Source organism: Lutra lutra, chromosome 4 (genome assembly GCF_902655055.1).
Source record: "Lutra lutra chromosome 4, mLutLut1.2, whole genome shotgun sequence".
Taxonomy (NCBI): Eukaryota; Metazoa; Chordata; class Mammalia; order Carnivora; family Mustelidae; genus Lutra; species Lutra lutra.
This window is the reverse complement of record NC_062281.1, coordinates 139,466,142-139,478,676: the sequence shown is the minus strand read 5'-3', so window position 1 is coordinate 139,478,676 and position 12,535 is coordinate 139,466,142. Positions and strand designations below refer to the sequence as shown.

The window sequence follows — 12,535 nt, the reverse complement described above, 5'->3', positions numbered from 1 at the left end:
GTCTTTGACAATATTGAAGAGCTCTGAAATAGTCTCAGTTGAAAAGCAACTTCTCAAGGAAAAGTAATATGGTTGTCTGGCAGTATTCCGTCCCCATTTCAGGTATTTGTCATGAATTTAAAGTGAGACAATCAGCCAGCTTATGATTTCTTCCAAACAAAGCTCAGTGCAGTCGCAGAAAAGACAGAAAGTTGGCTTCACCCCAGGTTAAGTTCGGTTGGGTGAATGTGGCAAAAGGAAAGAGGACAAATTTGCCAAGTGATATTTGCAAGAAACTATTTATAATGGTGGAGTGTTAATCATGACTCTCAGCTTAGTAAGGAAGGAAAGATGGATGAATGAAGGTAGATGCAGCATATCAGTCATACCAGGAGCTGCTCCAGGGAGTTCTAGGGTACTGACATAAGAGACTGAAAGTTTAGGCACTGGTGGTCATCAGGGGTATAGTTGCAATTGAGATTTCAGAGTTGGTACAGATAATTGTGATGACAGTTTAAGCGGGGTTTTGGGAGTGAGTTACTGAAATGAAGTAGAGGAAGAGATTGGTTCTGCATGTGGATTGGTGATGTTCAATTCAGATGGAATGTGTAAAGCACTAGCATATTATTTTGGAAAGAGCTGGAGATACAAAGGTAAACAAGATTCAGTCCCTGCTTCAAAGAGCTCACAGTAAAATATAGAACATGCTCTAGAAAGAATCCCTACACGGAAGGAAGGATACCTAACCCAATCAATGATCAGATCAGCAGGCTTAGAGAACAACATTTGCCAAGACCTGATCGCAAGATAAAGCATGATACCTTTAGGAACTGCAGGGTTAGGTTTTCCTTGAGGCTCAAGTTTGAATGAGGGTGTAGAGAAAGAAAAGGGTCCCATGAAAGTTGTTTTGTATCATATGGTAAAGGCATCTGGAATTTGTATCCTTTGGATAGCGGGAAAACTTTGTTTCAAGCAAGAGTGGACATAGTGTCTGTAGTGTAGAGACAGGGTGGAGGAAGGAAGGGATGTGGTTTTTTGGAGAAGGCTAGAAAGAAGACCGGTTTGAATTATGAGATAAGTGCGTATGTGTTACACAATTTTCCCTCTCAAATTTAGATTCAGACAAGATCATCCAACCTTATAATCTCTGTGCGGGAGCAGATAGTACATTAAAACGGAAATCATGTAATCAGAATTGCTTCCCTTACCTAATTGTTAACGTGTTATGGGGTTCACCCCAGGGAATATGCAACACCAGAATGTAATCTCTGGTAGGGCTTGTTTCGTTCACTGCTGTTTCTCCAGCGCCTGGTACAAAATAGATGCTTAATAAATACTGATGGAATACATGTGTTGAATGAATTAAAGTCTCTCTTGAACATCTGATCTCTTCCTTTGGCACTTTCATCTTAAAGCTGCCTTGCCCAAGTAGCACCATGCTAAGTATGAACCACTTAGTATTTTTCTCTGGGATACACCTTTTGATCTTTATTCATCATCTAACAAACCTTCAAGATGAGGCTCTTGCCTTCCCTGTATATATTAGTCATAAAATTTTGGGCACAGTGATTTGCTTCTTTATGCCTAAATCCCCTTGTCTGTAAGGTAGGGATAATAGCTAATATTCCTTGAGCATTGAGCACAAGCACTTAAAACCTGTCAGTGTTCTAAGCATTTAAATACTTTAATACAGTTAATCCTCATTAATGAGCCACTGTCATCCACCTATTACAGACAAGGAACCCAAACGATGATTTTATAGCACATAGTCAACAAAACCCTGAGCTGAACTCTGTCTAGCTCCTGAAGCCGTGCTCTTAATCACCCTGCTTACTACTTGTCCAATAATCATGCCTACTTCATTGGATAGGTGGCAAGATTCAGTAAGAATAATTTAGTAAAGGCACCTTGAAAAGTGCTTTGTTGTAATAAGTGACCAAAAAAGGTTAACTTTTGCTGTTGTTATTGTTTTGTTCTTACTAATTTTATCTTCTTAGGGAGCTATTTGATCATCTGTCTCTCTCTCCTTCAGGAAATTAGATTATTTCATTTTAGATCTAATTAGAGAGAAAAATTCACTCCTTTTATGATGCTGACTTACATCTACCTTCCTGCAACTTTCCTCACTGATTCTAATTCTGAACTGGGGATAAAGATAAGAGAAATCCAGCTCCTCTCTGTACAACACCCCTCAGATACTCAGACAGGCATCTTTTATGCCTACATCTTCTGTTCTCCAGTCTAAACAGTTTGTATCATTTCTGCCATTTCTCCTATGGCTTATTCTAAACAGGCTCTGCGTTGTTGAAGACACCTTTACACTTGGACACCTAGAGGGGTACAGAATACTGTAGTCCTTCTGTGGGCTAATGGTTATATATGTAGCAGGATACTGACAGAAACAATCTTGGAACAGCCCTCCACATTCTGAGTCATATTCCCAGAGATCATTGTAGTGTCTTTGCATGGGGCAGGCAGTATTTTTTGACTAAATCAATGTACCTATAAAGAAATGAATTAGTCAACACTGAGCTTACTCTTGACTTAAATCCACAATTTTCTTCACATTTACTTCTGCTTCTAATTTATATGTGTGTAATTGCTTTGGGAGACATATGGCAGGATTTTATATTTGTCCCTATTAAACTTCACATGATTAGAGCTATCCAGTCTTCTAACATTTTCAGATCATTTTGAACACTAATTCAATCATTTCATATATTGTCTCTCCCTCTCAACCTCATGTCATCTGTAGATTTTCTTCCTGTGTACCATCAATATACTCATCTGAGTATTTAAATGGAATATATTACATTCATATTCATATTAAAATATTCATTAAACTTTATGGCTGAAAGTGTTTCAATTAATTATAAATTAATCACATTTTCTCAGCAGTGCATCTTATTATTAATTGTTAAGAATACCTGTTTATTCATTTGATAATTCCTAGAATATAAATATACTTTCTTAAATGTTAACTAATTGCAGTAATTAAATTAAAAATAAAGCTTTAGGGGTGCCTGGGTGGCTCAGTGGGTTAAAGCCTCTGCCTTCAGCTCAGGTCATGATCCCAGGGTCCTGGGATCAAGCTCCGCATCGGGCTCTCTGCTCAGCAGGGAGCCTGCTTCCTCCTCTCTCTCAGCCTGCCTCTCTGCCTACTTGTAATCTCTGTCTGTCAAGTAAATAAATAAACAAAATCTAAAAAAAATAAAAAATAAAAAATAAAGCTTTAAAACATGAACATTTTAGTGGGAATGACATCTGAAATAAAATTGGGAAACATAAACTAACATAAAGTGGAAATAAGCTTTGACCCTGTGGAGCTTCGTCTCCAAAGAAATTAACTGAAGAAGTTAAACGGTCTCAAGGCATGTAGGACAGAACAATTGAGAGAATGAACGTGCAGGCTCGTCATTAGAGCAGAACAATTTTAATCATGCAATTTTGTGTATCAGAAAGGGTTTCAGCTGTGCACTATGAAATGCATGAATGGAAATTTTCCTAGTTATGAGAGCTAAAGGGCTGTAGTACACCAAGATTATTATTAAATAAAAAATTTAAAGAGAAATTGGAGAAAGTTTCTCAGAATGTCATCTTGGTTCCTTGGCAAATTGCAAACTCTAAAGATTATCAAAGAAGGCAAACATAAAAAAATAATAATTTTAAGCACTGATCTCAAAATTAAGAAAAAATGTAGTAACTGAAATATCTCAATGAAATATGATAATTACATCACTATGGTTAGAGAATATAATTTTTCAGAATTGCATTTGGTATTTTACATTGGTTGATTTGAGAAAAAGCCTTTTATTTATCCGCATTTTGAAACAGATTCTATCCTACTGCCTTTGAGTTCTGCACAGTGTCTGGCATAACAAGTTATTATTATATCACCAGATCATCTCATCACATTAAGACACTTAAAATTTAAAGTTCTTTTTAAAATTAAAATTTAATTTTTTTTAAATTTGTTTTTAAGTAGGCTCCACGCTCAGTGTGGAGCCCAGGGTGGGGCTTGAACTCATGACCCTGAGATCAAGACCTGAGTTGAGATCAAGAGTCAGATGCCCAACAGACCCAGCCACCCAGGGACTCCCTAAAGTCTTTTTTCTAAAATTTAAAATTTTAAGGTTTCTTAATTAAATTTTGATAAAATTAGATAAGTGTCAAATATTATACTTTTCAGTTAATATTTCTCTTAACCTCTCAGAAGAAAAAAAATTAATAGATGTTTAAATACAGTCAAACTATTATGCAAATTAGTGGAATAAAAGTAACACATGCAACAGCCTAAAATTGTGTATACAGGACAGGAGTTATTGCAATTTGTCGCAGTTGTGCGAAACATATGTTCCTTTTATGTTAATACTGATATAATCATTTTCTTAGTGCATTTTAACAACTCAAATTAAGGTCACTTCAAAAAGAATTCTAAAGTGGTTTAGGTGGGTATAAATGTAGAAGACTAAAATGTTTTCTAATATATTTTATTATTTAAATGTGATGCCTGCATGCTATAGAAAATTTGGAAATTATTTGGAAAAAATAAAAAAAAATTTGGAAAAAATGTGAAGAAGGAAAGTGTAGTTATTCATAAGCCCACCATTGATATTTTTTAAATTAACATTTTTATATAGTTTCTTCTGATATTTTTCTAATTTTTAAAAAAAGTGAAAACATATAAAAGTATACCTGCTAAGCAAAATAAGTTGATCAGAGAAAGATAATTTCCATAGGATCTCACTGATATGTGGATTTTAAGAAACAAAACAGAGGATCAGAGAGGAAGAGAGGAAAAAACATTTTTTAAAGGATATTTTTGTAAAATATATAAATATTTCTATAAAATGTACCATTTATAAGTATTTATATTTTAAAATGCATATTTTATAAAGATATAAAATATAAAATTTTAAAGAAATATATCAAACTCCTACTAAACAAAATGAATACATTAACTACTTTTTATATTTGAGTTTAATCTTTTTTTGAAATAAATAAAACACTGTAGATCAAATGGAAGTCTTTTATGCTGTCTGTCCTAATCTTGTTCCCATCACAGCACAATCACAACTTTGAATTTGATGTGCTTCTAAAAATCCATATATTCCTATTTTAACTGCATGTATATATACACACACACATATATATATATATATACATATCACTATTTTGTAATTTATAGAAATCAGTTTGTGCTATATGAATTTTTATACCTATTTTATTCAATATGTCTGCAAGATTTATCCATCAGCATACTTAAAAATATAGATTATTCACTTTTATTGTTGTGTTCTATACCAGCATATGATTTTATCATAATTTGCTTATCTGTTCCCGTAGGCTATTGTTTACTTAGAATGTGACCAACTTCTTACAATGAAATTTTTCTACCATAATATTTTTCTATATTTCAGAGTATCTCAATAAGGATAGTTGCCTGAAAGCAAATATGAATATTTTTGAGACATAAGAAGCATATTTGAAAATGTTTACCTTAGAAGAATATGCTAATCTGTAATCCTCAAAGCACTTTATAGTGCTTTGAGGATATATAGTGCCCAGCTCACACACTTTCACCAGCTTTGAATACCTGAAGCCATTTTGAGTAAATTCATTCATTTTTAATGGAAACAATTGACATTGCTATGAAATTAATTACAGATGGTCCCTGACTTACAAAGTTTAAACATACAATTTTTCAACTTCATAACGGTACAAAAATGGTACACATGCAGTAGAAACTGGACTTGAGATTTTGAATTTTGATCATACCACTAGCAATATGCAGGGGGATGATCTCTTGCCATGCTGGGCAGTGACAGTGACCCGCAGCTCCCAGTCACTGAGGGGATCACCGGGGTAAACAACCGGATACATTTACAACCTGTCTTGCTTTCAATATGGTATTCAATAGAGACATTTAGCACTTTATTATAAAATAGGCTTTGTGTTAGATGGCTTTGCCCAACTGTAGGCTAATGTAAGTGTTCTGAGCATGTTTAAGGTAGGCTAGGCTAAACTATGATTCTCAATAGATTAGGTGCTTTAAATTCACTTTTGACATATATTTTCAAATTATGATGGGTTTATAAGGATGTAACCCCATTATAAATCTAGGAAGATCTGTAGTATGAAAAAGGACAATTTATGTGTTAGGTTGGGTGGGGTAAGTCATTTAGTTTAGTTCAAAGATCCACTTAAGATTGTTTATTGATCGTGAAATGCCATTTCATCATCTTCATGTTATGGATTTTGTTTCAGCAAGGTCATGTATTGATCTAATAAATTTATTTTCTCTCTGCTATTATTAGGAACTGGCTGAAATTTCTTCTGTGGCACATTTTAATATAACATCCAGTAATAAAAATATTATCTTTTTTTTTTTAATCTAGCATATGCTTTACTTTCTTTATTGGGCATCTGTGATCACCAGCATTCTTCGTTATTTCAGAATTTCAGTTTTAAGCTGTAACATGATGTCATCTTTGGAGCCAGAAGACCTAAGGAACTATCCCAGCTGCAGTTATGCAACCCTCATAAAATCATTCTCATTTCCCCCAGGAAATTATTACCAGGTTCTTCACCCATAAAGTAGGACTATTATTACCTTATGGTGTTATTAAACAAATTAAATGAGAACCTTTGAAATAAAGTAGATATAGAGGTTAGCATTAGTTATCCCTTTCAAGTAGTCATAGATGTCTAGGATTCCCTGTAGAACCCACTGTGAGAGCTATTTTACAGGTATAATTGGTCAGCTTTATCTGCCACCTTCTCTGACACAGCCAAGGGAGCACATTATACAGTGCATGAGAGCCAACCCAAATTTTTAGAGACCACACAAGGCCTTTTGTCTCCACAGCATCCTCCCCTGCCCACACACCAACATTTCATACTGCCCAGAGCTTCAAGTCTGGCATTGCCTGGAACCACTCCAGAAATCTTGAAATCTTAAACTCTTAAATTCTTCTCTCAGAATTTTTCACACTCCTAGTTCTCTCAATCACTCCTTGTACTACACTCCTCGCTGACCTCATGCAAACCTGAAATCTCTTGCTTCTTCTGCTTTTTCCTAGCCTATCAGTCCCGCACCTGGTCCCAAAAAAACTTAAAATAATTACCATTGATAGAGCTCTTTTGATTGCCCTTAACTTGCTCTTTGAGTCCCCTCAAACTATACTAGTATGTACCATTCTCCCCAAGTGCTCTATATATACAAAAGTCTTGACCTCTCCTCCTCAACAGATTACCTTCCTCTCTCTTCATCAAGAAACATTGAGACTTTCAGACATGCCCCCCTCTACTTCTTCTCTTCCCCCCATCAAGCTCACTTACAATCATCCTTAACATCTTCCCTTGAGTCTCCGTGAAAGAGGTGTCCTACTTCTGTTCAAGGCCTGCTCCTTTTCCTGTGTTATCAATTTCATCTTATTGGTCACCTCTTAGAATTTACTCCATTAATTTTAAAGTGTTTTATCTGTCTTTCATCTGGACCTCTTTGCTAGTGTCTTCTTATCAGCTTGACTTCCTTGATTTCATCCTAGTCCCTCGATTTCTATCGCTAAGATTATCAGTATATTGCTGTTTCCAAAATTGAATGGGCATCTTCAGTCTTTTATTTCACTGGACACCTCTGCTGTAAATGATGCTCTTAAACACTTCCTTATTCTTAATACAACACTATTCATTGGACTTTAGTAACCCCATACTCTCCTGGACTCTATTCCTTCTTGCCTTCTGAGTTTGCTCTTCCTGTTTTTAGCTCTCAAACGTTAGTGTTCCCCCAGGGTTCTTCCCTCAGCACCTCTGATTCCTTCCCATTCCCCCACAGGGAACTTGTCCTCATGTGTTTCGACTCCCAAAAGATGCCTAAGTTGTATCCTCAGCTGGGACCTATTCCCTAAGCTTCAGATTTTAATAGTTAACCAATTCCTGGACATCTCCACCAGTGTCCCATAGGGACCTAAAGCTAAATCATGGTCAAAGCTGAATTCAGTCTCTCCCATATATCGGTTTCTATCTCGATATCCTGAATCTCCATTGGCAGCACCACAGGTGCTGGGAAACTGGGGGACACCCATGACCCCTACTCTCACCCCTATATCAAAGCACCAAGTCCTACTGTTTTCATCTTCTAAATGTTTCCTTAATTCGACTTCTTCTCTTTATTACTCATTATCTCTTTCATTACTAGCCCCATTAACTTTCCCAGTTTTTTTTTTCTTTTCTTTTTCCCACCAGGACAGATATACATAAAACACCAATCTGCCACAATCACTTCCTATTAAAAATAGCATAGTAATGTTCTTTCACCTCTAAAATAAAGTTCTAGCTCCTTAACAAAATATAAGGACTTCATAGACCCACTCTCTTTTGTTAGCCTCATTTTCTGCTATTCATTCTATTCCAAACTTAACAAACTGCCTGTTGCCATTCATTCATCATGCTGTTTCTCACCTCTGTTAAAATGTGCTTCCTGTCCTCTCCTCTCTACTGACCAACTCCTTCTCATGAATATGTATGTGGCTTCATGAATACTTATGTGCCTTCCTCATTACTACAGTATGTAGGTGCCCCTTTCTTTATATTTCCATAATAAGATGTATTTACTTTTTCTGTGTTTGCCTTAGAAATAGAACATGAGTTTCTTGAGGGCAGAGGGCATTATGACTCTAGTGTTATGCCTGGAACTGAGGAGATATTTAGTAAGTATTTACTGAATAAAGGGATAACTAAATTATTAAAGTACTTTGTATCCATTCTGGTCATTCTTTTTTTTTTTTTAATACTACTGTGTAGCATGGACAGTAATGTTCACCAAATATTCCATGAATTTCTCTTATACTTCACAGCCTTTCTTGAACTTAGTTTGCAGCCTTATAAACAGTTCTAGACATGGGGCTCTAAGCAGAGGTGATATGGGTCACTTCCAGTCTGAGATCTTTAAGAGCAGTGGCTGGTTTTCTATACTCTCTTCTCTGCTTTGACTCTTCTGGAAGTCTCGAGATGGTGGCAACACAATGCTCTGGGGGCAGAAACCCAGGACAATGGACATGTAATGGGAGTGGGAATTAAGCCATGTGGCGTCAAGCCACTGAGATTTCAGGATTAATTTGTTACCACAGCACAATCGAGGTTATCTTAAATAATGCTCATTGTTCAACATTTATAAATTAATGTCCATCTTATTACAAGCATAAGGTTCTATTGAAGTTACCAGTATGAAACTCTTTTTCTAAAGTCTGCATGATATGTAGGCTTAGGGAAATCTGCATCATGTGACTGATACTTCTCAACTAGCCTGACTGTTCCTAGCCAGCCCTCTGCCTCAAAGCCTCTGCACATCAAAGTGGGCTTCACACTTGATTTGTTTTCCATTCTTGCCCAGCTTAACATACAGGTAGAGTAGTTCATCTAAGTAAAAGAATATTTTCCTACACAAAAAAATCTCCCACACTTATTCACACATGCCTCTGAGTCTATAGCTGAATGCCATGCTCTAACTTTAGATTTTGATCCTTGGGCTTTTTTTTTCTGTTTATTGAGAGTTTTTTTTTTAACTTTTTAAAATTTAAATTCAGTTAATTAACATATGATGTATTATTTGTTTCAGGGGTACAGGTCTGATTCATCAGTCTTATATAATACCCAGTGCTCATTACAATACTTATCTTCCCCTACGTCCATCACCCAGGTACCCAATCCCTCCACACACCCCACCCACAAACAACCCTCAGTTTGTTTCCTATGATTAAGAGTCTCTTATGGTTTGTCTCTCTTTCTGGTTTCATCTTGTTTCATTTTTTCCTCTCTTCCCCTATGATCCTCTACCTTGTTTCTTAAACTCCACATATCAGTGAGATCATATGGAAATTGTCTTTCTCTGGCTAACTTATTTTGCTTAGCATAATACCATCTAGTTCCATCCACATCATTGCAAATGGCAAGATCTCAATTTTTTGATGTCTGTGTAATAGTCAATTGTATATATATACACTACACCTTCCTTATCCTTTCATCCTTGTTATAGCTGAAATTTCTCCAAAGAATAGTAACATATTCCATTGCAATTGCAGTCTAAGGGCATCAGAGACTCTCTCCAAAGTAGTCCTGGCAGTCTCTGAAGCCTTCCTAAAGTGTCAAAGATGTGTGCATATAACTTCTGCTAACCGGCAATTACCAATATTCTCATCATAACATAGGAATAATTCTATTCTTTTCCACTATTATCCTATAAAATACACTGGTTTTCCTAACTAGGTCTCAAATATTATTGAACTATGGTTGTATCTTTTTTCAGTGATTTTTTTTTTTTCAGTTGAAAGAGACAAAACATCTGACTTTAGGTGTGGCTTAATTTCAGCCTAATATGTTATCAGGATCCATCTTTTAAATCAAACAGGCTTTTCCCTGCTTTGCATGCCTAAAGCTCCCAGGGCTGTACCCTTCCAGTTTCTAATCCAGCAGAAAAGAACAGGAGTCTCTGCCCCTGAAGTCTCAGTGAAAGAAACTTTGATTCTCATCTGCTCTGAATGGATCCTGTTCCCATCCTTGAGCCAACCCCTGGGGCCAAGTGAATACAACGCACTAATTAGCTTAGGCATTCTCACTTCCCTGAAGTGACAAAAAGGAATGAACTTCAAGGGACACAGGTGGCCTGAAGGAGCCTAATGGGAAAATTTTTGGAGAGAAATCATAAAAAGTTCATCACAAATCATGAGGTGATGCTGGTAGCGATGGCTTCCTTTATCCTCTCTATATATTTTGCTGGAATTTAGAGACAACTTCAATCTAGGGACTTAGAATTTTTCATTATCCCTTGTGTGTTATACCTAGATCATATTCTCTCTCTCCTTTCTTTGAACTTCACTACATTATTCTTTTCTCCCATATGCTACCTTCTGTTTCAGTTATTTATATGTATTTGTCTCTTTGATTATATCATCAGCTACCTCAAGGCAGGACCCAGATTTGAAAATTGTGGATCCTACCTTGTGCCTTTCACATATGAGACATCCCCAGTATTCAACCAATAATAATTTGTCAAGTAAATGAAGGGATAAGAAATGAGTGGGTCTAATTCATACTATCATCATTTCATGTAATGTAATCCCTATTGGGAGTATGTGTGTAAGGTTCTACTACACACACATAATAAAAACTGTATGCTAAGTACCATGGCAAACAATGGGGATGAGGAATAGTATTTAAAAAACAAGCATTGCTCTGCCCTTCAAAAGCTTATATTTTAGTGAAGACAAATACACTGAGTAATTAGAGTATAATAAATGCTCTAAATGATGATTATAGGGTATTAAGAAAGAATAATCGATTTTTAAAAAATTTTTTATCCATTATTTTTATTAACATATAATGTATTATTAGCCCCAGGGGTACAGGTCTGTGAATTGCCAGGTTTACACACTTCACAGCACTCACCATAGCACATACCCTCCCCAGTGTCCATAACCCAACCACCCTACCCATACCCCGCCTCCCCCTAGCAACCCTGTTTGTTTCGTGAGATTAAGAGTCTCTTATGGTTTGTCTCCCTCCAGATTGTTGTTCTGATTGTTTCCAGATCAACTCTAGGTTGACTGCCTCAGGGACTACCAGTTTTGATGGAGGTCTGTTAAATTTAGGACTGCTTGGAGGATTAATATTAGATTCCCAAATAAAGTTTCCAGATTCAAGAAATTACACTTATATTGTGCTAAGAAAAGGCTAATTTTGTTCTCTTTCTCCCTATCTCTCTCCAAGCCTGAAGTTCTGGATCAAATACAAAATTTAAGAGAGTTGTGGATGGATAATAATGCATTACAAGTGCTACCTGGGGTATGTAAGTTTTTATTATGACATGTTGTCTAGAATCTATGTTATATATTAGTTGTAATTAATAATAATCTTCATTTATAAATCTCAGTGTTTGCCTTTCAATGTAAAACATTTATTTGGTCACCAAGTGTTTTTCATTAGTTGGTGTTTTTTTGTTTCTGTTTTTTTCCCCCACATACTTTATGTAAATGATGTAGGTACATATAATGTGTGAAAGATTTTTCTTGTTCTCACAGGATTACATTTTTCATCTCTCCACATACTGAGTTTTAAAAGCTGAAAAATTTATATTGCTATATATGGAAAAAGAAAATGCTACATATAAAATCCAAGTCTTGTTTTTACAGAATCAAACATAGTCCTATAGGTAACTAGATAATTGTTTCTGCTCATATTGTTAGAGCTCTTCCACAAAATAAAAATCTTTCTCTCAGTTTGGATGATTTCCAATAGAATACATTTAAATTTTTGAAAATGGTATATGACAAATTACAAAAAGTTAAAAATAGACCATTAAACTAGAGTCCTTTTTTTTTTTCAACTAATAGACAATCCAGTAATATCTCCCAAGGAGAAGGTTTACCAGTCAACTCATTGAGTGTGAACGTTCCTGCCTTTTCCATTCAGAGAAAGAATGGCCACATGAAATACTGCCTCTTGCCACTCATAATATATGCACTCAAATAAGCATACACATATGCACATCAGCCACAGT

General features: G+C 35.7%; 1 protein-coding gene across 5 annotated transcripts in view; it reads left to right on the top strand.

Annotated features, from left to right (window-relative positions):
* Positions 1-12,535, top strand: part of LRRC7 (leucine rich repeat containing 7) — a 575,277-nt gene that overhangs the window by 409,774 nt on the left and 152,968 nt on the right. For all 5 annotated transcript variants that reach the window (XM_047725077.1, XM_047725083.1, XM_047725078.1 and 2 more), the window contains exon 9: positions 11,746-11,820. In XM_047725077.1, coding sequence (XP_047581033.1) covers positions 11,746-11,820 — 75 coding nt within the window. The remainder of the gene's footprint in view (positions 1-11,745; positions 11,821-12,535) is intronic.